Source organism: Lycorma delicatula, chromosome 2 (genome assembly GCF_047948215.1).
Source record: "Lycorma delicatula isolate Av1 chromosome 2, ASM4794821v1, whole genome shotgun sequence".
NCBI lineage: Eukaryota > Metazoa > Arthropoda > Insecta > Hemiptera > Fulgoridae > Lycorma > Lycorma delicatula.
The window spans coordinates 217,042,480-217,063,875 of NC_134456.1; the positions used below are offsets into that span (position 1 = coordinate 217,042,480).

At 28.8% G+C, this 21,396-nt stretch overlaps 1 protein-coding gene across 1 annotated transcript in view; it reads left to right on the forward strand.

The window, feature by feature from the left end:
* LOC142319656 (lysosomal alpha-glucosidase-like) overlaps positions 1-16,408 on the forward strand; it is a 68,861-nt gene extending 52,453 nt beyond the window's left edge. Inside the window, exons 15-19 of the mRNA XM_075357200.1 lie at positions 3,216-3,300; positions 5,713-5,894; positions 6,584-6,672; positions 11,547-11,746; positions 16,029-16,408. Of these exons, the coding sequence (XP_075213315.1) occupies positions 3,216-3,300; positions 5,713-5,894; positions 6,584-6,672; positions 11,547-11,746; positions 16,029-16,094 (622 nt within the window). The 3' untranslated portion in view covers positions 16,095-16,408. The remainder of the gene's footprint in view (positions 1-3,215; positions 3,301-5,712; positions 5,895-6,583; positions 6,673-11,546; positions 11,747-16,028) is intronic.
* Positions 16,409-21,396: the final 4,988 nt, after the last annotated feature.

Sequence of the window (21,396 nt, forward strand, 5' to 3'; positions counted from 1 at the left end):
CAAAAACCAAATTCTTTTTTGTTGATGTGAAAAATTTGTAAAAACAAAATTTATTATTAAAACTTGTTAAAAAATTAAAAAAAAATGGAAATTACACAGTAATTGTAAAATAAAAATTACTTGGATAATAATTTTTTATTAACAACAAAAATACAATAAATTATTTGAAAAATTGTTATTTCAAAGCTGGTAATTGAATAACCATAGCTGTTTAACAATGTGCAATATTGTATCAGTGTTTAAATAATTTTGTAAGGTACGTTAAGTATATCAGGTACTGTGAACTGTGCTGTCATTGAAGGTTTTCTTGAATTTTAGTTTAGACGTGATCGGTTTGCCATTGAAGTAATGCTGTACTTATTTACAACAGAGGAATATGCTGGTATGGTATTCATTTTGGGTGTGTGTCATTACACACACCCATACAGCATTGCCATTGTTATGCTACAGCTGTTGTAGTAGAATATGAAATATGTTTTCCAGATCCCAAAACAATTAGCATGACGTTTTGCAATATTTGGAAAACAGGTTCACTACCTAGTATTTGTACCAGCTACAAATGATCTGTCCAACATGACACTGTTATTTATGAAGTTATTGTCAATGCAGATCAGTGCAGACCAGGTATCAGTACACGTCTTTCCAAGCAGATTGGAATTTTGCATTCAATGGTTTGGATTACACTTAAATAAAACAAGTTTTATTCTTATCGTAAATGATGATGGGAAATGATGATTTCCCTTTCCCTTTTTTTTCTTCAACAGAACTAAAAAGATCAACAAAAGCAGTATAGAAGAGTGCCAAGAAGTATATTGAAAATGGCGGGCTCATTTTTGAACATATATTATAAACTGATATGTATGATGCACTTTGGTCATGTACTGTCTCTAAATAAAATTTGAATTTTTCTAGGTTTTCTTTGTTTTATTCACCTTATCTTACACCATTTTGTTCCAAAATAAATTCTCTACAAGTTTTATATGTTTGTTATCCATTTAATAAAGTTATTATTTGTCAGACATAAAAAATAGGATTTTTATCCCAATTTATTGGTTTTCACTCCCAGATTTCCCAAAAACTACTACAGATATGGTTCTGGGATTTATTTTAATTAGATTTTTCAGGTCAAAAACCATAAGAAATCACTAATTTTGCTCCTTAATTAATGTCATAAAAATTTCAGTATGACCTCATTTCACCAGGGTAGCTGAAATCTGAGCAAAATCTTTCACTAGTCATAACTCACAAATGTTGCATTTTAGGAGATATGTGTATATGAACTTTTTCCATTATTTTCATGAGTAGAATTGTTTATGAAAGTCCCAAGAGAACTTTGTGATACAATCTGTATACATAGACAGTTCTGTTATGTTTATTTTATCTTCAACATGAATAATAATATTCATTTTTATTTGCACAATGTTGTTGTAAAGTATAATCATTAAACTGAGAAAAAATGCTCATGTTTTTTTCATTTTTATGTAATAAAAATTAAATGGTACCACACATAAAAAATGATGCATAATTGTTTGTGAAAGATATTAATACTCTTATACTATCAAAATGTGAAAGATCTATAAATGCAAGATGTTATTCTTCAACTTAAAGTGTTACAATTATATACACCACTAAAAATTTCTTACTGTCCAAAACATTTTCTATTTTAACTTAAAATGATGACTAACTAACCTCCATTTTTATTTTTCAAATCTGCTTTAAGTAACATAGATCAAGTAATAGTTCAATCTATTTTACTTTTGGGTGAAATTATTAATTTTTTTTTTGTTTCTAAAGAAATTAGAACGTTGATGATGAATTTATAATTGATTAATTGATTAACCTGCTAAATTGATCATAACTTAACAAGGTATGAATGAGATAAAAGGAGAAATGCCAATCTAAATCATATCTGGATTCTAGAACTAAAATATGTATAACCAATATTTGTACCAAGTGTAATGTAGAATATTTATCATTAACAGGTTCTATCTTGTAGTAGAGATTTGCACATTCTAGATAAATGTGTAGGCAGATTTCACATAAAATTTGAGAAATGGTTGTGGTAAATGATTCATATTTCTTATTCTTTTGAATAGAATGACCTAGCAATCTAAATCCTAGGCAGTATGTGTAGAATTTGTTAGTGAAATGCTAATGAAATAATTTTTAGACATGATTCTTATTAATCTGTTTATACTGTAAAATAAAAATTACTCCATATGAAGGGTGCTAAGTTGATAAAACAAATAACGATCTGATAATGTTCATTTTGTTATTATAAAAAATACTATAATTAGATTATGAAAAAAAGCCCTGTATGTTAGAATTTTATGTTAAAGTTTGTTTGAAATTAAGTGGGAAGGATTTAAAATTAAGGTGCAAAAACCATTTAGAAAGTTCTATGAAGAAAATAGAAGAAATTTCAGAATTTTTTTATTTTTTTCAATGCAGTCATTTTGCAATTCAGTATATTAAGACTGAGAATTAGGTACTGAAAAGTTGGAAAGTACCAACTTTCCAACTTTTCAGTACCCTCTAAATAATGTTCATTCAGCTTTGCAAAATAAGTGGTTGTCTCAGCTTTGACTTCATCATTTGAAGACAATCTCTAACCTGCAAGACAGTTCTTCAGATATGGGAAGTCGAAGTAGTTTTTTTTAAATTTAATTTGACGCTTTCTTATGAAATTACATAGATCAAAGTAATAGTGTTATTTAAGTATATAAACTTATATTTAAATAAAAGACATTATAAAAAAAAAATATTATTTTTTAGCTTAATAATATATTTTAAATTAGTTAATCATTACTTGTAATGAAATCTTTTAATTGCTTTTCATACTTTATAGTATTGAACCTCATTCAATTTTAGCTTATTTTTAATAATGCTGATGTTTTACAGAAAATCTTAAGTTTAATAATAGAGTACAGAAAAATATAATTAGATAAAGTAATTTTGTAATCTGTTAATATGTAGATTACAGGTTAATTCTAATTAGAATATATTGTAATTAGCAATACAAAGCAGTTATAATAAATGTACTATTCCTGTTTTTTTTTTACCAAAAATCAAGTACGCTATTAAAAGTAAAAAATTCAACTGAACATTTGTGTACATGTTTACATATCATGACTTTTTTTTACTGTTCATAAGACAATATTTTTTCTTTTCTTTTTTTAATTGGAAATTTATTGACTTTTTTCTTTTGTTGATAGATTTCCTGAAGATAAGCAAACTTATTCTCAGTATCAACAGTTTCTCTGGGGCTCATCATTACTGATTGCACCAATACTGTTTGAAGCAAGTATTATTTATTTCTATGATTATTTCAACTAAGCGTATTTTTCTAATTATCTGATACAAATAAGAAGACCAATTAATATGTAGTTTTAGGACATTTATTTATTATTTATATATATTTTTTTATAATATTTTTTACATTACGATAAATTTTACTGCTATGATAAACTTTACTAACATATCTTTTGATAATAAAGAAATGCTTTAAAATTTAAATTAAAAGATTGTAACTAGTATAATATAATTAAGAACATTAAATTGATACTGGATATAATATTGAAAGAATGGATATTTTAGATAAGGATCAAATAAGAAATATAATTATTAATCATTATATTAAAAAAAATATAAGAAAACATAATCTAATATTAATAATGATTTAATATTATTAAAATCTTACAAAACTAATACACCAATTATATTAGGTATGGAAATAAATATAAAGAACTTAGGTAAAAAATTTTTTAAAAATAAGACTGAAATAAATATTTAAGGATTGTAAAAGATTTATCTAAATATAAACTGAGATATTTAATTAGGATTATAAAATATTGATTATTAAATTGGTTAATCAAAGTTATTATCACCCAAGATTATATATACCATCACTTCCCCCCCCCAAAATCACTGGATTTATAGTCGCCAGCAACATTTAGACACTTTTCCTACCATTCTGTGAGCTTTATGATTCCCACAGTATAGAAGTCTTCACCTTGCTGTTTGAACCACTCAGGTATCGCTTTTTTGACCACTTCATTGTTGTTGATCTTCTTTCTGCGTAAAAAGTCTTTGAGCGGACCGAACAAATGAAATCACATGCGGCGAGTTCTGGGCTGTAAGGAGAACGTGGCAACACCTCCCAACCCAACTTCTTGAGCACTTCTCCCGTTCTCTGAGCGATGTGGGGGCGCGCAATGTCATGTAAGAGAATCACACCTTTTGGGAGAGTGCCCTGATGTTTTCACCTTATTGCAGGTCTTGCTTTCTGTTGGAGCATGCGAGAATTGTACTGTTCACGGTACATTGTTCTTCTGAATAGACAGTAAAGATTGGGTTTTGCAAGTCCCCAAAGACCATTAACATCACTTTACCAGCTGACATGTGAGTTTTGCAAATTTTTTTTGGTGGGAAAATCTGGATATTTCCACTCAAAACTTTGCCTTTTGGATTCAGGCTCGAAATGGTGTATCCATGTTTCATCAAAGTTTATTATATGATCTAATGATCTAGAAATCATAATATATATATATATATGTTCTTTTAATCATAATATAAAAAAAATATTTAGAAAATGTAATCTAATAATAATCTATAATAATAAATAAATATGTATAATAATATTAATAATGATTTAATTTTATTAAAATCAGACAAGACTAATTCACCAATTATTATTTACAGAAATAAATATAAAAAACTTAAGAAAATAATTTAAAAAGATAATCTTCTGCTTAAAAAATAAAAATAAGATACTTTTCACTTCAATCTGTTCTTTGAGTTCAGAACAAATACAAATCTGGATGTCTTATGATCTTGAGTCAACTGTCTTGGAACCCATTTCATTTAAACCCACAGATCTAATATAATGAGATTTTTTTCTCTATTCTATTAATGTGCACTGACATCCCTCAGAACTAGGCATCAGAAAAGAAAGTATTATCCAAGGTATAAACTCTGACCTGAACAAAATAGTAAACCATTCATAGAAATGGAGATGTGTTGAATTGTTGGGAGGCTTCAATTTCTGCAATTATTTTGTGCAGTAGAAGTTAGTTATTATTTATATTTTGTTTTTTTTGTTTTTTTATAATATTTTTTACATTACGATAAATAAAGTTATTTTTTACATTAGATAAACTTTAATGTTTTAAGACCACATTGCACTTACTTACTAGACCTCTCTGTAAGGCACTTTTTTATGAACATAGGTTTTTGGTGATTTACTTTTATGTATAATTTTTAATGGTGTAACCTCAAAATTTATTGATAATACATTTAATGGTGCCCTTATTAAATAGCAGAGAGTCAGGAAACTTGACTGCAAGTCTTTCTTGAATGACCGTGTATGGTGACAAAGCAAAATAATGTTCATGAATGAAAATGCATTGTTCTGTGGTGTAACATTATGACTCATATGTGTGACATATGATGGCAAGCATAATTGTTGTCTCACTTGGCACTAATTGTAATGTATATGCTGCAACCAGTATATTCTTAACCCCTTTAAAATTAAAGTAGCAATTGGTAAAAATCAAGATTACATCACATTTGTTGAGCACTCGTATCTTGCATTCACTAATCTTTACTGTCATTTATTTAGTACTTAGTTGTGCCAATTTCTTTTTAGTTACTTTGTAAATAAGGGAAAAGAGTATTTTATGCAAGGTAATAATTTTTTTAATTTTTTTTTAGAATAAAACAACCGTGAATGTTTATTTACCGAAGGGTATTTGGTATAATTATTACACTAAGCAACCAATAATAACTAATGGATCATATGAAATATTATCGGCTCCAGATTTTCAGATTCCTCTACTACTTCGAGGTGGATCTATAATTCCAACACAAGATCCTGCGTCAACAACACTTGCTAGGTAAGTAGAACAGTGGTTTTAAATAACAGTTTTGATTTTAATTATGCTAAAAACATATGTCAGATAACATATTTAATGCAGTATAATTATATTTTGCATAAAAAAAATAATAAATAAAGAAAAGTAGAAATATTTGTTGGTCATAAATGTAGTCGTGTTTTCTGAATTATAGTTTTATTTTGTTCAGATATGGATGTAGTTCTGGAATTATGATAATCTAATTTATTAAATGTTGACACATTTATGAGTCACACAGGCCTTAACCATGTTAACCAGTGGTAGGTGTTGCAGCTCAATACATTTTTCAAGTTACATTCTATAATATAGTATTACATTTTATGTATTAATAGAATTTGCATATTTCTAGTTCATCTAACCCTATAACACAAATTTATATTAATTTTCATTTTTAAAATATTGTGATGGGGAAAAAACATTCTCACATCTGATGTAGATGAAGCATGATAAAATACAATCAAATAACAAATTCAATGAGTTTGCATTATGTTAATATAATTTCAAAATTTGAATACTGAATTGGTTTAAATATATGTCTTACAAATTACAACTTCAGAGAGAATGTTCAGTTCAATTATGTTAAATGCAACTGCAATAAATGAATATAATATTTTTTTCTGTAGTAAGTTAAAAGTTGTGCAACACCTACTAATATGTTGTTTTTTTTGTAGTCGCAGAAACAAGATGGATTTAATTGTTGCACCAGATCAGGAAAATAGTGCTTCTGGATCATTATATTGGGATGATGGTGAATCTTTAAGTAGGTAGAACATTTATTCTAAAGGAATTTTTAGCATGCATTTTACAATGAAAGTGTATGAATCTTGATTGTTTTTATGATAAAAATCAAAATAATTACTGAGACTAGTCAGGGCTAAAGGTGGATGATTTACATTTTTCTAATTGTCTCACTATCCAATTTGTTGTATGTGGCAGGCATTGTCATGCAAAAACAAACTCTTGTGGCATCCTACTTGTTTTTTTTTACAGCTCTTCTAAGAATTTTTAATGTTTTGCAATACTTATTGACATTCACACAAGTGAATGTTTTTCAGGACTTACATACTATAAATCCTACTTCATGTTCAGACTAGAACATTAGCTTTCACATTCATCACCTGATTCTTCATTTAGTAAAATTTCAATTATTTCACCCGTATTATATAAATTCTGTGATTTGTCCACGTAACAAGAAGAATTAAATTCTGGATATGAATGCAACAAATAGGCAATGTTACTAACAAAGTTTAACAAAACTTACAAAACCTAGTTTTAGAACGTTGTTAACATGATTTTATTCTCTTTATTTCCAGCTCTTAGTTGCTACCTATCATTAGAGAAAATAGTTCATTTTAGAGCCAATAGAGGGCAGGACAAATCAGTGAAAGAATTGTATTAGTCCCGTTAACATGATAGTACTCAAATGATAAATTCCTAAAATGAGTTTATGCGACTGTAGTCTGTGCAGACAATTTACTGCAGTCATATAAGCACGACACCAGTCCTGAAAAGGTTAAACAATCGCTAGATTCGACAAGCAAGACATCCTTTTTCTGAAAAAAGCAGTAGTCAATAAGCTTCTTTACTGAACATTCTTGTTTGAACTTCTTCGATCTAGAAGATGATGAATGTCACCATTGCAGTGACTGCTACTTTGTCTGATATTTGAATAAGAAATCCAACTTTCATCTCCAGTATCAGTGCAATCAGAAAATTCAGCTCTTCCATTTTCATAAAGCTGCAAAAGTTCACTTTCTGCAGCAATATGTTTTTCCGTGTGTGTATGATTAACATCTTTGGCACCCATCTGGCACACAATTTTATGTAGCCTAATTTTTCAGTCAAACGTACATAAATCGTGGGAATTATGTAAACTTAATGTACATAATAGATCATGAAAAATATGTAAATCAAATTCTGCAGGTCCATTTTGGGTTTGCCACCTTTATACAAAATGAAAACAGATGATTTTTTTCAATGAATTGTCAACTGTTAGCATCAATAGTTAAGTAATTTTATTATTATTGTTTGCATTTATCCATTTATTATGAGTGCTACAATTCATGACCCCCATCAAGTATGAATACAAGGAGTAATCTGATTTTTAATGTTAGAAAAAACAGTTCTGTAGCCAACATTCACAAGCAAATTTGTGCCATTTACAGGCCAAATATTATGAGTAAATACTAAAGTAAGAATGTTGCTATTTATTTCAAGAAGGGAGAATAAACATTCATGGTTGGACAGTGAGGCAATTAGAAACATTTTGTTGAAAAATCTTCAATCATCCACCCTGTAACCCTGATTAGCTCCTAGTGATTATGTTTTTTCTTCACCTTTAATAGTAGTTTGCATTACAGTGGTTTAACAATTATAATGTATAACGAACTGAAAAATGATTTATGTAAACTAAACTTAGGTTTTAAGTCATTGGCAGCAGAATTTCTTGAAGATGGAATGAAGAGGCTAGTGAAACACTATGTGTTGAAGATAGTTATATCTAAAAGAAGTAAATAAATGTAATTTTTATGCATAATTATAAGTTTGTATATATATTTTTTTTTTTTTATTCAAGAAGGACCTTACTTTATAAACATGCCTCATAATTATGACAGATGTAAGGCAACTTAAAAATTTAAAATAACAGTTCTATGCTACCTAATAGATCATCAAAGACAGTAACAAATTGCTGTATTCCTACAATCTGCTTGTATGTACCCATTATTAACAAGAAACACTGCCGACTATTGTTTTTATGGTTTTTCATTAAAATGAATTTTTCTACATCTCTGATGTTTTTGGTATGTAAAGAAAAGATTTTTCTGTTTAAGAAACAAAACAGTTTGTTTATTTAAACATATCTGCTATGACCTTACTAATGAAATGAGATAAAATTTTACTCTATTACATGTAATAAATGTGAAATAAAAATTGCAAATTACTTTCTTAATTTGGTAACAATTGAGTATAGGCCTCAAATTTTTGATTATTTAGAACTACATTGAAATTTCTTAGTTTAAAAAAAAAAAATTGTTTGTTGGCTTTATCAGAAATGTATTTTTTTAAATCATTTCAAATGTTGTGTTTGTTAGCTATTGTGTTAACCTTTAATGATAATTGCAAAGGTAGTAGTATTATCATTAAATAAGTATTTACTACCCATTATTCATTGTATATCTCATTATATGTGCTTCCCTTTTCACTGGTAACAGAAGCAAGAAAACTGTATTTCCTGGATTATCTTTATTATTAAATAATTGGGCGAAAACGTATTAAATTTTGGTCCTACTCTAGGATCTTAGTACTCTTAGGTTTAATGTGTTGAACCTTTTGTAATTAAAAAACTATTCATTAATATTGAGCATTTTATATATTTAACTTTTATTCTGTAAATTCATTGTAAAAATCAATAGAATTTCTAATTTTTATATTTTTATTGCTGTCAAGATTTCACATGTATTAATATTTCTTTTGTACATAAGTACAAGAGCTGGTTTTTTCAACCTCCGATGTGCTATAAAAAAGACACATTCATATAACAAAATGATTTTGTTACTAAAAGTTGAATAGTATCTAACTTATTTTTCAACATAATTGCCAAAACGATTGAGGCGATTCAGAGTAATGTTTGTGTTAAATATGGCAGCTTTGATATTGGAGGGACAGGTAGATAGAAAAAATTGGGCAATGTTTGGAATATTTAAAACAAATTATTAGGAATGTAGGCTGTAGGGGATATACCAAAAATGAAACGACTGGCACTAGATAATCTTTGAGAGCTAAAGTTTTAACTAGATTTGTCTGTTGTTTTAAAGCTACTAAGGTGTTTCTTGATGGAAAACAGCAGCATTTTCCTGAATTGAAAGATGAAAACTGGTTGTTAAAGTTGATGTTTCTGACTGACATAAATACACATTTAAATGAGCTGAATTTGAAATTACGAGAACAGGGTCGTACAGTATTTGATCTTTTCTGCTATTGGAAAGCATTTTTAATGAAACTTAACATTTTTTCACACGACAACATCAAAACAATTCAAGTACTTCCCAAATGTGAAGAATTATTCAAATCAATTTGAAGTAAACATAGATGAACTTCAGGAGTACATCAAAATACCGAAAGCAGAATTTGATAAATGAAGTCAAGATTTCCACATTCATAGACCCTTATTTTCATACCTCATTAAGCCTGATTTTCTTGATTTGACAACTACCCTATTGCAACTTTTTAGTTGGATGGATATTGATGAATTTGAAATGCAACAGGTTGAATTTAGGTCTTCAGAATTATGGATATCAAAATTAGTTTAACTAAGGAAGTCTCTGGAAGATGAAAATTTAGAAGAGTCTGCCACTATTCTCAACTGTTGGACATGTCTTCTGAGATCTTCCATCTCTTTGAAGAAAATTGCTTTTGCTGTTCTTTCAGATTTTGGTTCAACTTATTCCTGTGAGCAAATTTTCTCCCACATGAAAGAAGTGTAAAGTCCACAATAAAGTTTCCTAACACCTGAACATTTAGAAAATTGTGTAAAACTCAAACTAACAAAGTATGTTGCCAATATTGAGCAACCGGCTAAGACCATGCAAGGGCAAGGCTCCCATTTATAATAAAACTTAAAAAACTTTAAAAAAAAGTTTATTTCTTTCAATGCGGTTTAAATATTATTGTATTATATTACTCTATAAAATATATTGTAGAACAGGTTTATTGACCTTGACTTTTATAAAAATACAAATGTTGTTGGCACATCGAATGATTTTAAACCCTTAATCGGCATACTGTTAGCAAAAGGTTGTCGACCTGTATTCTATACCATTCTCATATACTAACATCACTCATAAAATTTTCATCATACCCAAGGTTCATTATACAATGGATTTCAGCAGTGCTACTCCTTCTGCTTGCAGAAAACATATCACACTTTGCAACTCACAATTGGCGGGAGCATCGATCGTAGCGACCATGTTCAATTGCCCATAGCTCTGCTCAGACTGATGCAATGGAGCCGGCGGCAATGGCAGAGGTTGTGATAGGGGGACGGTGCAATTGCACGATGTGCAGACCTGGCTCCTGCCTATTTCTTGTTTACTTAGATGCACGATCAGAGGTTGGAAAAAAAACAGCCCGTGTATGAGTGTGTAATTTAAGTCTTTTAGAATACATTTTCTGCAGTTAAAGTAACTACAGTCTACTTTAATTAAGGTGAAAGTTTAAAAAACATTTACCAATGTCTGACCTAGATTTCTCCCAGAGCTAGGATTTTTGTTGAATCTACCTGATTTAAAAAAAAAAAAAAAAAAACTAGCTTTCACATTGGTAAAAATCTTGATAAATTTTACCTTAAAATGAAAATAAAATCAAATAATAACTTAAACTTTTAATGATAATACTCTATTTTTCTTATTTAATTTTCAACCTTATGAGATAAATTAGTCGTTTATGAGTAACTAATTAATTTATATTTTGATAACATTACCATCTAAAATTGGTTACCTCAAAAATTATAACTGTCATAATACAAATTTTTTCCAGTTAAATAAGTCAAAACATTTAAGTCAGTCAAAAAGATGTAAATCATGGTATGATTAATTTTTTTGTAGTTGTATTTAAACGTTTGTCATATGTTTACAGATACATTTGAAAAAAAACTGTATAATCATGTTGAATTCAAGTTATCTAATAAAAAACTAGAAAGTAAAATTTTACACTGGGGTTATGATAAACAGCCAGTTCTAGGCTCAGTTACAGTTGTTGGAATCTCTGAAATTGTTAAGTCTGTAAAAGTTAATGAAAAAATATTGGATAGATTTAATTATGATGTCAATACAAAGGTAATTATTTTTAATTTTATAATTTATAACTACTTAACTTTATGATAAAATTAAATTAAAAGTTATGTAATAAATTAATTATTGGCATGAAGATAATATCTGAACTATTCTATAATAATGTAATTAACATTTGAACTGTCAACAACGGCATTCCAGCAACATGCACTAACTCATATGTAATATCAATCATCTTAGTGATGACACCCTATCATACTTTACTTTTACTCCCCATATCCCCTAAATCCGGTTTCTGTTTAACAAACTCCTTGGTATATCTGACCAACATAGTGCAGTATTGTAGCTCAATATATATATGTGCATATTTAAATTTGTCCTTGTGTTGAATCACCTTAACTGATTGTGTCATATAATGGGTGGGGGGAGTAGATACTGTACTACTGTACTGTCTTCATTACATTGAATAAAAATGTCTCTTAATTTAGCCAGTACAGAAGTGTGTGTTTGTTACCGCATAAGCATATTGAGGGTGTCATTGTTGCCGTGAATTTTGTGAGCAGGCTATTGAATCTGTTATTGTTTATTGTGTGTACGTTCACTAATGGCTACTCAAAAACAAAAACACTTAGTGTGTTCACTGCAACAGAATCTTTAAGTGCTTGAATGACTTGATAAAAGTGAGTCTGTGCAAAAACTTTCTTTAGAATTGGCAGTTAGAATTATCACATTTAAAGATTGCAGAAAAACAGAAAGGGCCTGATAACGCCCAGGTGTTTTTCGCCCACAAACAACAAAAAAAAAAAAAAAAAGAAAGGGCCTTGAAGCACATATACTGACCATTAAAGGAAAAGAAGTGTTAAAATACCAAAAAATGCTGAGAAAGCCTAAATTGGAGCTCTTAAAGAGTTGAACGTGACTTCAACTTAAAGGAACCCTTTATCTGAACCCATTACTAAAGAAAAAGCAAGGGTTCTGTATAAGAAACTGGTAGGGAAAGATGAAAAATTCACAGCAAGTGAGGGAAGGTTTCACAGATGGAAGAAGCACCATGGAATTGTGCTACAAGTTGCCATTGTTGGAGAAAAATTGTCAGTCAATAATGCCGCTGCAAATGAATTTGTGGTCAAATTTTAAAAAAACTAGTTGAAAATAACAATTCAAAACCCGACCAACTGTACAGTATTGGATGAGACAGGGTTAAATTATAAAATGCTCTCAAAAAGAACTCTTGCATCAACATTTTAAAATGTTACTTCTGCTAAGTTGGCAAAGAAAAATATTACAAATGCTTTATGCAGCAACACTGGTGGAAGTCATAAACTGCCATTTGTTATTGGGAAGTCCAAAAAGCCTGCAGCATTTAAGAATCTAAACTTATCTTCACTGTCTGTTTATTATCATAACCAGGATTCTGCCTGGATGGATTGCAATCTTTTTAAGAACTGGTTTTAGAATGAATTTGTACTGTAAGTTGAAAAGAATTTATATCAAAAATTCTTCCACTAAAAACGTTTTCTTGTGGATAATGCACCAAGTTACCCAAATGAAAATTAATTACAAAAAAAAGAAATTAAACCAATATTTATATCAGCTAATGTTACACCTCTTATCCAACCTATGTATTGCATGGCATGCATGATCACATGGCTGGAAAAAAGATACAATCAAAAATAAAAATTTTTTTTCAATGGAAGAAATAAACTTTAAAGACGGGTACATAGTTGTAGAAGCCTAGAAGGAAATGACTGAAACAACTTTAAAAAAATCATGGGGGAATTGAGGGCCAAGTATAAAGCAAAAAAACATATTTCCACAGAAATTGAAGTCTGTGTTGATGACATAAAGGCACTGGTACAAGATTTACAAGCTATACAGCCTGATATTTAACACAATGACATAATAGAATGGGTTGCTTGCTGAACGTGATGTTGATGAGGCTAATGAAGAATTGAACAACGATAAAAAAATTGCAACAGTTGCACAACATGATCTGAACAATGAGGAAGATGATTATGAAGACGACCCAAGGTTACCAAGATTTCTCACATAGACACCAAGCAAGTGTTTGATATTGTTCTACGTTATTTAGAACAGCACTCGAATTCAATGCTTATGGATATTTTATGGGCAAAGAAGTGGAGAGAATAGTGGATAAGTCAAGGATTTAAAACAAAAAAATTAAGGACTTTCCATTCAATAAATTATTTTATGTAGTTACTTTTTTATAATTCTAATTGGCTGTAACTGAGATAAAAAGCTTAGTATATAATGTTTTTTCAAGCTATTATACAGTTATACAGCACTGTATAGTATGTTCTGCACCTGCGTATATTATGAACCTTTTATTTAAAAAATAATAATTTGTTTTATTTTTTTGCATCAGTTTGGTGTTTTGAATTTATGTTGTTTATCTCTTCATCAATAATTAATCAAATGTTTCATTCATTAAAATCACATAAGTAGAATTAAATATTTTTCCCTTTATTTACAGTCATTTAAAATGGCATAATACATTGTATTTTTAATTTTTTTTTGTATTTTATAATGATTTTTTACTCCCTATAATATGCAACATTTTTTTCATTCTAGCAATTGCTTAGTACCTTAGGTGACATAAACAGGGTTCTACTTATGTCTGTTTTTAATAAAAAATGTCTTTTTTGGGTTTAAAGTTAAATGTCCTTTTTGGGTTTAGCATAAAATTGCTCTGTTCACTTGATTAGCCAATTTTTTCATGAAATCTACCAGTCAATTCTATATTAATGATTACAAACAAAAATGATATTGCCCAATCCCATATCTCTTCTAGAATTCGAGGAGAAAAAACTTTTAAATTATACCACTTTTATAAAACAACATATTTTTATAACACTTTTAATATTATTGAAAAGTAGTAAATGCAATCTGATTACTGTATGTATCTGTACCTACCTGATTACTGTGTTAAGTTAGGATTTCTTTTATCATTTTCAGTCTTAAGTTGTTATAGTACAAATGAGGTAGAGGTGAACTCACAGTAAAATAATGCATTATCATATTAAACAATATATTTTTTATACTATCTTCATGTAATTGTAAAATTAAAGTGTTCAAGCATGTTTAAGCAATTAATACCAATTAGTTTAATAAAAAAACAAAAAAAAAAACACAAAACCAAAGAAAATCCATCTTTGGCCAGTCCTATGTCATTCATGTGCACTGTGTGTGGCAAAACTTCTTCAGTCATCAACCAGATTTTAAAGCATGGTGACCTGGTACTTAGTTCATTGAAAATAATTTAACATCTATTATCATTACTGATGAATGAAATGCATCGTAGTTCTGTAAAGATCTGTTGAAAGGTTATTTACAAATATCTGGAAAGTTAATTAAACTGGAGCTAGCTTGTAATGGCTTCTGATTTAACTGATTCTGGGTTAAATTTCTAAAAGGATGCTAATGTTTCTTTGCCATTTCATATCCATCATCCTAATAAAAAATATATTTTTTTCTTATGGTATAATTTTTTCCAATTTGTAAGTTGGTGTCCACATGTAGAGCGAATAAGTAAATAAAAACCTGATGTGGACACCACATGACTTCTTTGTATGCCTATTAAATTTATACACATTTTTAAAAGTACATAAAATTTTATTTCACTAACAACTTCTGATTTTTTTTTCATTTTTTTTTAATTGTTATTATTGAATATTTTTTATTGTAAAAAAGATTTACAATCACTGGTTAATAATTATTAAATCAATATATTTAAATTAAAAAAAAAGTTAAATAAATAAATAAAAAAACAACAAAAGGAGTTGAAGTCTAATTCGAACTGGCATATCAGTTCGAATTTTCTTCAAGATCCAAATATTTCATTAATTAAAATTGCACAACTAGATGTTACAACAGTGCTAAATCCAAAATTTCAACATCCTACGGCTGATGGTTTTTGAGTTATGCAAGATACATATGTATGTACAGTCATGCCAAAACTAGTCAAAATGGATTGAGGGATGGTCAGAATGGATATTTCCATTGAAATATGAAAACTAAAATGTTTGGCGATCACAATACTTCCTTTATTTTGTACAAGGAAGTAAAAAAAGTTAAAAAAAAAGAAAAAAATGAGATGAAATCTGAAATTTTTCATGATCACAATACTTCCTTTACTTCGTACAAGGAAATAAAAATATGAACATGTTGGTTTGTGTATCTATGAGCTGAATTCATAAAAATGAATTTTTTACTTAAGAAATTTAATTAAAAACTGCAATGCTACTTTGTTTTATTGTTTGATTAAATTTTATTGCAAGCAATATTATAATGGCTTTTTTATTTTCAGGTTTTACAGCTTCAAAACCTAGACCTTTCATTTCATAATTTGTTTGATATTAGTTGGACAGTATAATTTTACTGAACATTTACTAAAAATACCTGAAGGGCTGGAGGAATTGAAACATTGTGAATGAAATTTATAATTTTTACATTTTTGTCATCAATTTTTTGAAGAAAAATAGTTTTATCTTATAAATTGTGTTTATTATCATTATTATTGTGCTGTGTGTGTTTTTTTTTATCTAATCATACCAGTTAAATAGAATATTTGTTATTTTATTGTTTTTATTAATATTAGCAAGGAAAATTGATTTATTTTGTAACTGACTTTGTAATACATAAACCTGTAACCATTTTTTTATATTGAAATTTATTCCATCTAAAACCATTTTAGGGTAACACAACATAACTCAAACACTGAATCTTGAAACTTCTAATCTTTGTATAAAAATTTTTTATGAAAAAATAAATAACCAAACTTTTAAGAAGTTACAATCTGCAGAAACAAAAATTAATGCGTAAAATATAAATATGTATTACGTAAAAATAAGTTGTATTAAAACCCTTTGAAGGTTGCCTTTCTTTACAGAGCATTCTAAAATTTCACACTTTTAACACATTAACTGTGAATCTGCTGTTAGTGTCACATGGGAGGATGTCATCCTTTGGAGGATGCTCAAGTGATGCCTGTGGCCCATCCCACCATTCATTTTTATGTGTCTCAGTCTTCAGTCAGTTCTTGTGGTGTGCATTTTGTATGTTGTGAGTGTTACACATAGATGTATTGTTGTGTATAAACCTGTTGTTCCTGGATCACAGCGCTTGTGCTTATGTAACACCAGCACCCCAGAAATTGTCGTGAGAGTTATGCATTATTATTTCTTTTTCTGTTATTTCTTTGAAAATTTTAGTTCTTTTAATAGTTTATGTAGTGTAATTTTAATATTAGTTTATTACTATTATAGCGGCTCAACTTCAAGAGCAAGGCAAGACTACTTATTGTGTGAAAGTGAAAACAAGTTTGACTGTCTGAAAAGTGCAGTTCCAAGCCTGAGTTTGATGATGATAATATTGCTTGTAATCCAACATGGTCCACCAAAATTTCTGGCTTGAAACACATTGCATATACCAGTAATAGTAGATTGACTGTGCCAGTACCCAGTAATTGCCCTATTGATTTTTATAATATACTTGTAGATATTGTTTATTTGGAAATGATTATAAACAAAATGAATCGCAACACAGAAAAGATATTTTTACAGGAAAATACACGAGAAAATTCCCGCATTAGTCGGAAATCACTATCAGTTGAACCAAAAACCTTCTTAGCTCTTGTGTTGCATATGGGAACAATCAATCTACCCCGTTTGCATGATTATTGGAAGACACACTGGTTGTTTGGCTTATCTGGTTTCAGAGCCTGTATGAGTCGTGACCACTTTTTATTAATTCTTAGGTGTTTGTATTTTTCTTCTGGCTCAAAAACAGCTGAAAAAAATAGCTGCACCTACAAATTACAGGCTGTAGAAGACAGTTTTAATTCAAAAATGATTTTTATATATCAGCTGCCAAACAACTTTATTTATATGAAGAGATGGTGCTTTGATGTGGGCAGTTACTATTTAGGTAATACATTAAAGGAAAGAGATGCGTAAATATGGTTTAAAAATATATACCTTGAGTGAGCCAGACGGAATGATTTTATGTTTTCATTGTTATGGAGACAAAACTGACATAACAGCAGGGAAAGGTTATGTTTTAGAAGTGGTAATGTACTTAATGCGGAATACACTAAATGTAGGCTATTCATTAAAACTTGTAGCTATTTTATTACTAGAAGTAATCAAATGTGCTCACTGGTGGATATTGTATCGGCAAAATTGGGTAAAGGAAAGACTGTAGCTCGGTGCAATGATGGGGGTTATAATTGGAGCCTGGAAAGGTAAAAGGAAGTAACTCATATATATCAACAGAATTTGAAAATGAGATGTTGAGATGATTGATAAAAGAGGTCGAATACAGAAAACACCTCTGCCAGTGATGCAGTACAGTACTCATATGAAAGCGGTTGAGAGAGGAAACCAGCTGATGTCTTATTATCACTGCGAGAGAAAAACCATCTGATTCCTGTCTCATCCACCTGGAAAAATGTTAACCGGCCAAAAATCCAAAGCTGGCCCAGAAACATGCAATATATATCATGATGAACAGAATGACCATGGCAGATTGAAGCAGAAAAGATGTAGAGTCTGCCACTCAAATAACAAAGAGAGATAATTGACATATTACTTTGTCCAGGTTGTTTTGACAAATATCAGAAACTGTAAAAATATGAAACTGAGTGGCAGGAGGGGTTGTATAAATAGGGAGTTTTCTAGTTTTTATTTAATTTTATGTAAGTTTTATTAGTTAAAAGAAAGTTATTAAGTAGTAACATCAGAGAATACAAATGAAAACACAACATAAATAAAATATTTCTAATTTTGTAAGGGGAAATAATTTTAAATTATATTTCATTATCTAATATGTATCAATAAAATTGGTCAAAAAAAATATATTAGTTATGACCAAGCACTCGGTGTCATGGGATGCTGGCAGCACATGGAAAATTTCAATTTCCATACATAAGAGAAACTACAAGAAGCAAAATTGAACATCATATACAGGCAGTAAATACCAAAAGGTAGGGAAATTATATTAAAAATGTTTAGGTTCTAGAGTAGGTATATGGTTAGTAGATGAACAGTAAACGTGTTACTCGTTGTCATTAGTAGTTTGTAGAACATGCCAAATTATTTCATTTCTGAAAGCACATTTTTTTATATCCTGACTTATCAAATTTAATAAAACCATTTTTATCCAATAAAAAAAAATTGTATTTTAAGTTATTTATCAATATTCATTAAAGATTAGCATTATTGTTTGTTACCTAATATTATATTTATTGTAACCTTTTAACATAAGTTAACAAGTTTAGAACTGCGGGTCATACAGTCTTGACAAGAATGCTGATGTTTATATGAGAGAGAAAGAGTGTATATGTATTCAAAGGTTAAATTAGTATTTAAATGTAAATTGCCCCTACAAAAACAAACTTAATTACCCACTTTTGAAATTAATTGTTTCATCCCAATTATTGTATCTTAAGAGAAATTAAATCTTATGGCAAAAAATCTGATTACATAATAAAGGAATTAATGAACAATTTGTATTAAAAAAAAATCTACACACATTAATTTTATTTATTATTAAATACCTGTTGCTTAGCAACAAAAATAAATGTGATTTTAAGTCTGTTTTTATTGAAAAGATTACATTATTCATATAAAATAACTGTTGATTTTTAACAAAACTTAACTTCTAAAAATCAACTAATTTTTATATTTATTAAATTATTGAAGCATGTACAAAGCTCAAAGTTCTGATTCTTATACAACAGCAGATGACTGCAGATATGATTTAACTCTTAGAAGAAACTTAACCCGAATAAAATCTCCAGTAATTTGTTTAGTGCGTCGGCAAATTAAGCAATTACGACATACAGAAGACAATTTTGATGAATGTTTAGAAATAATTAAACAGTATAAGTATATTATTCACTTTTGTTTACTTTTTGGGGTTAGAATGTTGAATGGATGACAGTTTTACAAGATACTTATATGTTAGGATATTTTTTAAAATTATTTATAAGTGGACGTAACCATGCTTAAAGTATGATGTAAATTAATGACAATTTTGTTTACTTTTGGCTGTTTTGCAGCTTGTTCTTCAGTAATTTTAATATTGCTAATGACTGTTAATGTGAAACACAATTGCCTAAACTAACTTATTCATCTTATAATCAACGATTCAAAAAGACATATGCCATAAAATTATGAATAATTTTTGTTTTAATTATGCATGATAAGGCTTACATCATGTACAAGATAGTCATAGGGTAAATCTAAGATACTCTAACAATTAGTCAGTTGCTATTAAAGTATTAACTTTATTATTACAGACTTCTTATATCCATATACCAAATATATAATATTTAGATTATATAATGAAATGTGCATCTTGAATAATTATACTAATGCAATTATAAATACGTTTTGTTGTGTGCAGTTGCATAAAAAACAATTTATTTCTCAATAATTCAGTGTATTGTATATATATATATATATTTATTGCGTATTTGTTATAGTTGATTTCATTTTAGTTGTACTGCATACATTTTGCTATGTATTATTTTTTTAAATTTGTATCTTTAAAATTAATCAGTTAACCTAATATAAATTTTCTCCAATAAATTTAAAATTATAAAGACACAAAGTTATTTGAAAGAATATTAAATGTACTTCCAATTCAAAACTTCAAAATTTACAAATGTTTATAACATTTACAACTATATATGAAATTTTTAACAACTCTTTCAAATTACATGTAAATTGGTTTTTCACAACCATAAGATATTTTTAGAATTAATTATACATCACCTTCTTCAATAAAGTTACCAGTGGCTTTGTTGCTGTGGTATCCATTTTTACTGAATTCACGTATGTTGGCAGTATTATGTTAATTTAGCATTTCTGTTGTGCGAGTAGGTTAGATATGTTTTGACTAGTGTGATAGTAATAGTGGATTTATTAAAAAATTTAGTACTTTTATCAAATACTGGTGTTACTGGATTATTTTTTTAAATACCCAATTTATTTCTTTTTAACAATATAAGAAAACGATTTGATTACATGCTAAGATAAAGAGTAAGTTTAATTATCACAGTGATGTAAATTCAACTCTGTATCTGTAATGAATGTATTGCAGCCAGTTACCTAGAGTTGGTTCTGTGCATTTATCATAAAAGCAGTTAATTTTATTACTGACATTTAACATAAATTGTTAAGATTACTATTATCTTTTTTACTACGATCAATATAGTTTCTACGTTTAGTACTGCTTAGCTTTCTTAGTTTCATTCTATTATCTCTTTTGGTTTCAGAACCACTTTATTATCAAAACTTATTGTACTGAAGTGAGTACAGGTAAGTAAACATTTAACATAAATATTTGAAATTTACCGAATAATGATCATGATGCCATTGAGTTCCTGCAAATTTGTGGCATTCTACCAGGAACCAGACATGTCGTAATGAAAACGCTATGCGGCTTTATGAAAATAATGGTATAGTATGACATTGCAACAAATGTCCTTACCAGTCGAAAGTTTATGTGTGTGTTGGTACGTAGCTGAAAAATTTGAACCTCAGTTTTGTGACTGTCATACATTTTCTGTACAGTTGGGTGTTGTATCAAGTGTTGCTTGGTGTACCGTGAATTATTGGGTATGGGTCCAAAACTACATTACATTGACTCAATGAAATTATTCCATTAGA